The sequence below is a fragment of the Vipera ursinii genome, assembly GCF_947247035.1.
Source record: "Vipera ursinii genome assembly, chromosome: Z".
In the NCBI taxonomy this organism is placed as follows: Eukaryota; Metazoa; Chordata; class Lepidosauria; order Squamata; family Viperidae; genus Vipera; species Vipera ursinii.
The window spans coordinates 91,045,060-91,056,154 of NC_139517.1; the positions used below are offsets into that span (position 1 = coordinate 91,045,060).

The 11,095-nt window shown below is 36.6% G+C and overlaps 1 protein-coding gene across 1 annotated transcript in view; it reads left to right on the forward strand.

Moving 5' to 3' along the window:
• IGF2BP3 (insulin like growth factor 2 mRNA binding protein 3) overlaps nucleotides 1-10,375 on the forward strand; it is a 65,455-nt gene extending 55,080 nt beyond the window's left edge. Inside the window, 4 exon segments of the mRNA XM_083378680.1 lie at nucleotides 2,831-2,905; nucleotides 3,940-4,071; nucleotides 6,797-6,910; nucleotides 7,666-10,375. Coding sequence (XP_083234806.1) covers nucleotides 2,831-2,905; nucleotides 3,940-4,071; nucleotides 6,797-6,910; nucleotides 7,666-7,767 — 423 coding nt within the window. The 3' untranslated portion in view covers nucleotides 7,768-10,375.
• Nucleotides 10,376-11,095: the final 720 nt, after the last annotated feature.

Sequence of the window (11,095 nt, forward strand, 5' to 3'; positions counted from 1 at the left end):
TCTATACACTTTTGTCATTTTTGCTGCCTTATATCATCTCAAAAAGTTTGTGAAAAATTGAACAATCTGTCTCTGCTGTCTTTTCCAGGATCCTCTGGAACTGCTCTAAGTCTGAAGGAAAATTCTTTTCCATTCCTCTGTTTGCTATTTCTATTTTACTTTTTAAAATTTCCACTTCCTCATAAATTTGTTTAATATTTCCTATAAATTCTTTCATACTTTTGTAACTTCTACTTTCATCTTCTTTTTTCATCTTTATAAACCTTCCTTCTATTCTAACTTCAATAGCCAGTTCATTTTTAATACGTCACAGATTCAGCTACCTGTTTCCTTATCTCTTTAAACATCTTTTGTAATATTTCTGCAGTAATTCCTTTTCTATCAGTGCCTCATCAAGCCTTGCGGCTTTTCCAATGGTTGCTATTATTTTATTTATAATATAAATATAATATTTATAATATAAAAGTAAATCAATTATAAAGATAAGAATAAAAAGCAAGTGTCTCCTTTTTTCATGCTTTCACCTTTCCTTGTTTTATAAATTCTGCCAGTTGTCTTTTTCCTTTGATATTGAAGAATCAACATGCCTGTGGTTTGTTTGTTTAATTCCAAATAGCACCAAAAGTACTTTTTCCAAAATGCTACTTTTCAAATTTGTGCAGTCCTTGTTTTATAACTTTTTTAATCAAAATCTTGTAAAGCTCTTTGCCGTGTTAAAATCTTTTAAAAGTATTATTTCATTTTTGCTTTAGTTTCTGTAATTCAGAAAGAAAATTCTAAGAGTCACAGAGTTTTCTTTGTCCCACTGTTTTCAAAGGCTTCAATTCACTGTATTTAAAACAGGGTTTGAGGGTTTGGTATCCTTTAAAAAGCTGTGCCTTGTGTATGGAAGCACACTGTTTCTCCCTTGACCTTCTGCCAAATGTACAGGTATTGTATAGGGGGTACCTTGCTCAATAGTAGCAACTGTTAGAGGAATCTCAGAGTCCTAGTGGACAATCACTTAAATACGAGCTAGCTGTGTGCTGCAGCTGCCAAAAAAGCCAACACGTGCTAGGCTGCATTAACAGAGGGATAGAATCAAGATCACATGAAGTATTAATACCACTTTACAATGCCTTGGTAAGGCCACCCTTGGAATACTGCATCCAGTTTTGGTCACCACAATGTAAAAAAGATGTTGAGACTCTAGAAAGAGTACAGAGAAGAGCAACAAAGATGATTAGGGGACTAGAAACTAAAACATATAAGGAACGGCTGCTGGAATTGGGTATGACTAGTTTAATGAAGAGAAGGACGAGGGGTGACATGATAGCAGTGTTCCAATATCTCAGGGGTTGCCACGAAGAGGGAGTCAGGCTATTCTCCAAAGCTCTTGAAGGCAGGACAAGAAGCAACAGATGGAAACTAATCCAGGAGAGAAGCAACCTAGAACTAAGGAGAAACTTCCTGACAGTTAGAACAATTAACCAGTGGAACAACCTGCCTCCAGAAGCGGTGAATGCTCCAACACTGGAAGTTTTTAAGAAGAGACTGGACAGCCATTTGTTTGAAATGGTATAGGGTTTCCTGCCTGGGTAGGGGTTTGGACTAGATGACCTCCAAGGTCCCTTCCAACTTTACTATTATTATTATGATTAAACTGTGTTCTCAAGAAAAGCTTCCATCTTGTCATGAGAAGCAGCAGTTGAGGGGGCAGGTTGGACAATTTGTTAGTTTTTCTTTTATCTGGAACAACTTTACCACTCAGAAGTCCCTGCTGGCTGCCATTCGCTGCCACAACCAGATCTCTCTTGTTTGGCGATATCTAGTCCACCAATGGACCTTACCTGGAAGCCTACTCTCATGAAAAGATGTTTAATCAATGTGTTTTAGAATTAAAATAAGTGTGTGGGGTTTTTTTTTAAAAAAGATTTCATTCTCCTTTAAAGCAACAACAACCATCCCAGAAAAATCTGAAGGCCATTAATCTTAGCATGCTGCAATCCATTTTCCCCAGCAGCTTTGGACAGCCAATAGAAAAAAAATACCATATGAGCTTGAGACTGCCCCTGTGGACAAAGGGCCATTGAAGCTATAGCTCACGTCCTACTATATTGTGTCTTCTATAAGGACCCACGAGCTCAATTTATAACAGCTCACCTGATAAAATACCCAGGAAATACTGATCTCTCTCACATACAACTACTGTTGTCACATCAATAAAAAATAGTTTCTCTGAATGTGGCCAAATTCTGTTATGCGGTATGCAGAATTAAGCAGACTAACTGCCCACTGACAATCCACCACCAATCATAATATATTATTCTTTTATTTTTATTTTTTTTACTATTATTATTGTTTTTAATGTTTTTATTTGTAGTGCTGATTTCTGACCATAATAAACATTGATTGATTTGATAGAGTCCAGGGAATGGAAGAGGATCTAATGATCTCTTAAATATACCCACTTATGTTCCAGATAGGGACATGGTGGCTCAGTGGGTTAGGACGCTGAGCTTGTCGATCAGAAGGTCGGCAGTTTGACAGGTCAAATCCCAGGTGCCGCATAACAGAGTGAGCGCCTGTTACTCGTCCCAGCTTCTGCCAACCTAGCAGTTCGAAAGCACGTAAAAATGCAAGTAGAAAAATAGGGACCACTACGGTGGGAAGGTAACAGTGTTCCGTGCGCCTTTGGTGTCTAGTCATGCCGGCCACATGACCACGGAGACATCCTCGGACAAGCACTGGCTCTTCGGTTTTGAAATGGAGATGAGCACCGGCCCCTAGAGTCAGAAACGACTAGCACGCATGTGCAGGGGAACCTTTATCTTTACCTTTTATGTTCCAGATAGCACCTCCTGAAGGGCCAGATGCCAAACTGAGAATGGTGATAATTACTGGACCACCTGAGGCACAATTCAAGGTATCATTTTAAAGTTTTTAATGCTCTTTGTTTGTACAGCAGAGATATGCAAATAATTTGTTACCTTAGTCCCCTGTTTTGCAGTACCCTCCCAATCATCAACCTAACGTTTGTGACAAATCACCAAAAATTTGATTTCATTTCATTTCTAGATCATGGAAAGGAAAACTCTCTATGGCCCTTGGCCATCAGAATGGCTCTCATCTGCTGAGACGTTTTCCTACACTTGGGTTAGAGAAACAATGGGTACCTGTCACTATAGCATTTTGAATAGCCAAAAAGCTGTGCACCACTACATTTTTGAACAGTTTCAACATTCTGCTTGAAGTAGATAATCAGATACTACTAAGCTGTTTATAAATACAAAAATGCTGCCTATTAAACTAAAACTGCCATTGTGATTTTTAAAGGTATAAATGTTGAGGATAATTGGAAAACTTAATTCCATTAAAAAATTATACCAGTGCCAAAATTGTACAGTTTTACTGTTAAATAAAGGCCATATAAAGTCTGTTATACAATAGTATGATATGGAGGGCTTTCTACATTTCGAACAGTTATCTGAGGGAAACTGGTTTGGAATTAAAGTTTGGATATGTTGTGCATGAAGCAAAATGTACCCATATTTCTTCACTTATGGCCAATTTGTAATAATGTTTATTACTGGGCATTTTTTGTAGCATTCAAATCAGAGATTATATCTTCCAAAAAGGTGATTTTAAAAGATCTTGAGAGGCATACTCTATTGATCACTGTGCCACTGGCTGCTTGTAGATTAATCTCTGGAAAATCATCTCCAATGTTCCATAATCCTTCTAGGAAATCACATTCTAATATCCTTGAGCTAATTGATGAGGAAAAAAATTGTTTAAGACTTCTTAAAGTTTGGGATTTATTTCTGCTGTTTTTATGTTATTTTGATAGAAGAAAATGAAAAGGATGGAATGGTGGAAAAGATCACAGTCTTCATCTTTGTGCACTATGTTCTGAAATTTAGTGTTTGACAATATTGACTGGGTTTTTTTTACTTAAAGGCCCAAGGGAGAATCTATGGGAAACTTAAAGAAGAAAATTTCTTTGGACCTAAAGAAGAAGTGAAACTTGAAGCTCATATAAAAGTGCCATCCTATGCTGCTGGCAGAGTTATTGGCAAAGGTGGCAAAACGGCAAGTATTAGAACATGAAAAAATATTTTACCAGATTATCTTATAAAACAAAAATGTCTGATTTGAGGCCAAGGAACAGATTCTTTGAGACTCTCCTCTCCCAAAGCTAGCTACCAAACCTGCTTGCTTGTTTATGGACTTATTTCTAGTTGCCATATATGTTGTGTCCAACTTTATAGATTCTGGATGACAAATTCCAATGAAAATAATATAATATCATAAATATAATAAAATATAAAAATTACAGAAACACATGAAGATTAAAAGAAATCCACACAACTCATAATGTCCAAATGTTCTCTTAAACAGCCAGACTGTTGTGGTTCTGTGGAAAAATAGGATTGTGTGGACTATAACTATTTCAGGAGTTAATATATTTTACTGGGATGAAAAAGAAATTCAAAAAACGTTTCTTCTTGTATACCCACCCTCAACTCTCCTTTTGAACTCTCAAAGAAGACAGCCTATGAATGCATAGAAAGTGTTGATTGCGTGTAGTAGTAGATGGTCCTATAAGCCTCCTGGACAAAGGCAATATAGGCATTCAGAAATAATAGCAATCTACTTGGATTGTAGCCAGAGCAAACTGGTAGGTAATGCAGTTCTTGTAATATTGGTGTAGCAATATTCTGCCTACCTATACACTGCTGCAATTATCCACTGATTTTTCAAAGTTACAGCAGCACTGAATGAGTAGTGATTACAAGTGGTCCTGGAAGTTCCAGGTATCCCAACAACCCTGTAGCCACATGATTGTCATCTGGGCACTTGGTAATTTTCTCGCACTTAACAAAGGTTGCATTATCACATGATTGTGATTTGTGATTTTCACTGCTGGCTTTCCACAAACCAAAAGAAGAGGGAAAGCCAGCAGAGAAGGTCATAAATTGGGTAAGTCTCTCTTTTCTGCACCCCCCCAAACTTTGTCACATTTCCACCTGGCCACTTAAACACCCTCCCTCGCTGGGCAGCAGCCACTGCAAGCCACTTTCCTTACTACGGACCTGTTTGCAATCCCCCTGGGACTTGCAACTTCCTGATGACTTTTCCACTAACTCTGGTTGTTGGAATCTGGGAGGAAGTTGTGAGGAGTTATTTACTTAACAATGGCAAGAGAGACTGAAGGGATTCCTGTTGCTAAGCAGAGACATGTGATGCCACGCCTTATGACCATAACTGTCATACTTGGCCCAGCTTGGTCCTTTAGGAAAGAAACACTTTTGACTCCACTTGTAGCAAAAAGATTAGTTTTACTAAAAGCCAAGTGTTTACAGTAAGCAAAGACAGAATTAAGAGTTCACATGCAAATATTCCCGTTAACTTTCTATTCATTCCTCTCCCTCCCCCCCTCTCTCTTTCTCTCTCTCTCTCTCTCTCTCTCACACACACACACACACAATCTCTCCATTGTCCACTCACATTTGAAGATGTTTTGGTAACTGTCCCTGCAATAGATGGAGAGGTGTTAGATTCCATTCTCAGGTCCTTGGCCTTGGGATGACTCCAGATGTAAGAAGATTGCTTTCTGTTTCCCCATCTCCCTTTCTGTCTCCCTCACCCCACCCCATAGCTTATGACAGACTGGGAAAATTACTGACCAAAATTTCATAATTCATAATGACCGAAATTCTGGTCCCAGTTGCCATTGTAATCGGGCTGACTGTAATCCTCTAGCACAGCCCTTAAGTAGGTTGAAATACTCCCAACTTTAAAATAATAAAGAAGTGATTGACTGTGACTAAAGCTTCCTGCTCTGAAAAGGGCTACCACAGGAATACCAGTCAAAGCTCCATTTGCTGAAGGAGGCCCAGTCCAGAAAGACTCACAAGTTGCAGACTGACCTCCTCCTTCATATAGAATGCAGCCCCATCCAGAATGAGTGTAAAGGAAGTAAGAGAATCAATTGGGCAGTTGCTCTGTCTTGCCTTGTCTAGCTCCTTACAGCCTGAGGTCACCTCAGGATCGTCAGATGAACCAGGCAGATTTTCTCTCTTTTTTAACCCTGTACTTTGGAACAGAGAATGAGGTGGCTGGATGGAGTCACTGAAGCAGTAGGCGTGAGCTTAAATGGACTCCAGAAGATGTTAGAGGACAGGAAGGCCTGGAGGAACATTGTCCATAGGGTCGCGATGGGTCGGACACGACTTCGCAACTAACAACAACATACTGTGGAGGGATTTAAAAAACGTGTTCCCCCCTGACAATTCATAAAAGTATTACAACAACACAATAATTTTCATTCTTCTGGGAATCACTTACGGAATTTCAGTGATAGTATTATTCTGGTTTGTATGGTTCTTTTGCTTTGTTGTATGTTATCTACCATCTATACTGACTCACCTTTCTTGCAAATCCTTTTACTTCCGCATTTTTTACATCTTTTCTTTCTCCTCCTATTCCCCACTCTTCTCAAACCCACATTGTCCACAAATCTGATTTCCTTCCCTATCTTTCTTCACCTGCTAGCACACATTTTTTTTTACTGTTTTACTACTTAAAAAAATAAAAATAGTCTCATATAAAAATAGTCTCATTTAGACACTATCCTCTCAAAAAATAATTTCTAGTAAAACATTATAAATAGTTGCATACATTGGGAATAGTTATACTATTTTAATAAAATTTATATTTCAACAAATTTACTATTTTCTTGAGTATACCCATATAGAGTAAGTCTCAATTACAAGGTTTGAAAAGCCAATGCAATTTTACAATTTTTTAACAGGTAAATGAGCTTCAGAATTTAACAAGTGCAGAAGTTGTTGTTCCTCGTGATCAGACACCAGATGAAAATGATCAGGTGGTTGTGAAAATTACTGGTCATTTCTATGCATGCCAGGTTGGTGGAAGTTTCTGTCTGAAATAGAGTTCTTTGACTTTTTCATTGTTTAATAATTGCAATCTCAAAAGGCACATAGCATTTCCCACTGAACCTATCTGTTACAGGTAGTTCTTGACTTACAACTGCAATTAGGACCAGAATTTTGATCACAGTCATTAAGACATTACATGACTGGATCCATATGACTGCAATCTAAAGTGCCCAAATTTCAAATACATGGCGGTGGAGATAGTGCAATGCTTATAACTTCAAGGATGAGTCATCACTTTTTCCAAAGCCATGATAACTTCAAATTGTTCTTAAATAAATGGTCATAAATTGAGGATTACCTGTATACTAACTTTTATATTTCCTTTTGAAGTACCTTTGAGAAAAGGTTTTTTTTTAAAAAAACAAAACAAAACAAAAACCTAGTGATCTGTGTGTAAATGCCAATGGCTTACTATTTGGGTTATTTTTAAATTACAAAAATCTTTCTTGTTCTCCCCCGTTTTGTCTAGCATAGGTTCACATTGGCAATGTGGTGTACGAATTTCTTATTTGGTTTGCTTCTTTTTATTTACTGATTTTTCTACTTATCAAAAAAAAATGGGTTAAAGAATTGTGACTGTAATTGCAGTCATTCCCGATGAAATATTTCAGACACAGATGTGCTCCAGATTGTGCACAATTTCAAAATGTAAGAAACAGGATAGCAGTTAGAGGAAAAAGGCATGAAATTCTCTAATGGCATTTCTTCTCTTGTCACATAGCTTGCCCAACGAAAAATTCAGGAAATACTGGCTCAGGTAAGAAGACAACAACAACAACAGAAAACAGCATCAAGTGGACAGCCGCAGCAGAGACGAAAATAAAGGTTTAGTAAAAGACCCTTCAGAGACAGATGCCAAACCAAAGAGAGAGAGAGAGAGAGAGAGACAGACAGACAGAGAGGGAGAGAGAGAGAGACTAAACTGTAATGGACAGGTTATGGGCACCTGTTGGAATAATATACAAAAATTTCACCAAGCCAGTTTGAGGACCAGGCGCAGTTGGCATACTGTCTCTGAGAATGTATTCTTTAGGCTCTCTTACTTTTGAAACCCAGCTTTAAACTAAGGACCCCTTCACTTCCCTTTTGTTCTATTCTCACAGTTTAACATAAACTTGCTAGTTTTCTTTCATGGTTCTTACTATTCCCCAGCAGTATTAGGCATTGATTTAATGAAGCTTTCTCTTTTGAGTTCATTGGTTTAAAAAGTAAAGGCATTGCTCTTCTATTCCACTTGTAAAAGAAGCAAAGATAATGGAAAGGTTTGCTTTGGGGATGGGACTGGAGTTTAGAACAAGGGCATTAACAAAGAGGTTAAGTGTTATTCCCAATGTTAACCGAGTGGCTTTTTAAAAAACCCTTTGGCTGCATTTATACACAATACTGCCGTGTATAAACTAAGAGGTTTCAGTGATGTTGGCCAGGCATAAAAAGATGAATATGCATTTTACTAAACTACCTCAGGCATTTAATACCTCAAATAAGAAATTATTCCTTTTTGCCTTTTTTTTGCTTTTTTGTATTTTGTATACTTTATAAAGCTAATAGTTTTTGAGCATTTTATTTTTTTAAAAAATGATAAATTTGATCAGCCAACAGTCTAGGAGCACTACAGAATTTATTGCGATGGAACAAGTGTTGTGGGTAACTTCTAACTGTTGACTGACAGGAGTGAGATGGAAAAAAATTAGTTTCAGATTATATATGAGGGTGTCAACACAATCATTTTTTGGGGAGTGGGGGTGGGGTAGGGAATCAGTGAATGTTCAGATTATAACCTAAACAAATGCCAATATACTCATTGCAGCAATGCCGTTATTTTTCTGTTAAGATGGGATGAAAAACTTTGATGGTACTTTGTTGGGAACAGAACAAGGAAGTGATGGCAAGAGGCTGGGACTTCTGGGTAAACATTAGAAAATCTGTTAGAACTGGACATTTTTTTCCTTGTATTACTTGATTGAATGCATGAACCCTTTGTGCCTTTGACCATCACTCTCTGCCTACTAATACTAAAAGATTTGCAGCCCATTTGTATGTTTTGATTCAAAGAGCAAGCTTCATCTTGAGTTTGATAATATGCTTGATCAATTAGAGCAGTTTGGAGGCATGGGTTCTCTGCTTTCCAGCAATTGCTTCATACTCTTTTCAGTTATTGTATTGGGTGTTGGGTGAGGGAGGTGAGATCAACATACTTTGATGATCCTATTTAAAGGTAATGAAAGACTTAAGTTTACACATCCTCTGTTAAAGGCCACGCTAAGCCACTTCGAAGGGTTTTTTTAAAAAACAAAAATAAATTCATACAACCTCAAGCTTGGCTTACAAACAAGTTACAGCAGCATTTATGCACATTCTGCAACAACCACAAACTAAAAATATGTACTAAAAAGCAGGGATCACAGAAAAAAATAATTTTTTCTTTAATTTCAGAATGTAATTTGAATTGCGATTGTGGTAATATGCATTCAAGTTTCTACACAAACTTCAGTCTACCTCAGCTTAACAATGTGGCAACACATGGTGCATAAAGACTGCTGTGCGTGTGCATGCCTCTCCGGGTGCACAAGCCATGCTATTACCTCGGACCCTTTTGTTTGTAATATTTTTGTGCATGAGAAGATTGGGACTGCTACGCTGCACTGTTTGGAGGGGCACAATTTAGCAAAAACAGTTTGTTTCACCATTTTGTTGATCTACCTCTTAGATTGATAAGAAAATAGAGGCATTTCTACATAGAATAGATCATTTGCCCAAAGATTATGGTTATACAGATTAGATAACTTTTTTTGGGGGGGAGTTTCTTTTATTTTACTGCATTTTTCTTTACTAATTGGCTTAAAAATACAAGTATATGTTGTAGTTTAGCAGAAAGAAAGAAAAACAAGTTTCTTGGGGGCTTGGAAGGGGGAACAATACTTTACCTAAACTTTAGGAGTTTTTTTTCTTCTTATAATGAATTTTTACAATTACTGGAGTAAGAGATGGGATATAATGGATTTTTTTAAAATCTGAGTCCGATATTAATTTGGAAAAGATTGATGATTGTTTTCCTTAATAGCTTTATTTTACAAAATAAGTGCTACATTTACACCTGCTGACATAAATATTGTCATTTTTCTTTAAATTTGTAGTTTAGTGTGATAAAATCATGTCTTTTAGTTTCAGTTGAGATATGGCAACATGGAGTATTTCATATAGTTAGGAAGTGATTCTTTAAATGACTTCAGTGTTCAATAAAGTATTGATCATTTCTTCTCTGTAATGTGCCCCCTATGCAGCTTCACTTGCCAGATGCCTCTGAATGGAATAAAGAGTTTAACTCCTACTATCAGAAAAATGTGTCTTTGTTTTATTTGGTAAGAATCAGCGGTTAAAAAAACAAAAAATGGTGGAGATCTTATGAGTTTATGTCAATTTTTTAAAAAATGTATTGATTCATGGGGCCGAAATGGAAATCCTTGCCTGAAAAGAATAATTAACATGGCAGTTCACAGACTTGTAGTTCAGATATATTTCTTATTTAATCTTATTTATAAGATGGCTAGAGAAGAGGCTCTGCTAATACTATGATTCTAAATTCACACAACACACAGCTGCAAGATTCTGGTTTGCTTCATCAGGAAAAGAATGAATTGAAATGGATAATGTAATATAAGTGAACTCTCATGGTTCAACATTCATATTGTAAAATTGTGAGATAAATTTGCCTTCATGCCTAAAGATTTATTTTGGAAAATTTAATACTGATATTAGATGAGTTCTCTTACAGTTTCCTATAATTAGAGGAGACAGGCAGGCTGCTTTGTGTACATCTTTTGAGTATAACTGTCAAACATGTAAATGGTATTGGGTAGTTTTGTTAACTAAACCTTGTGAGACTAATTTTCTGAGAAAGGACAAAATAGGTTACAGTGACCATAAAGCAGAAATTGAGCAAATTTTTTGATCTACTTAAGCAGTTGGTTGTAATAATAGTGGCTCTGAATTTTTTTTAATTATCAAATTTAAATACTGATCATGCTTTCAGAGTGAAATTTAGTGTAAGCATTAGTTTATGTATATATAAGCATTTTTCAAATATAATTTTATTAAGAATTATAGTAGTATAAACCAATACAAACTTATAAAATTAGAGAAAGAATTTTTTC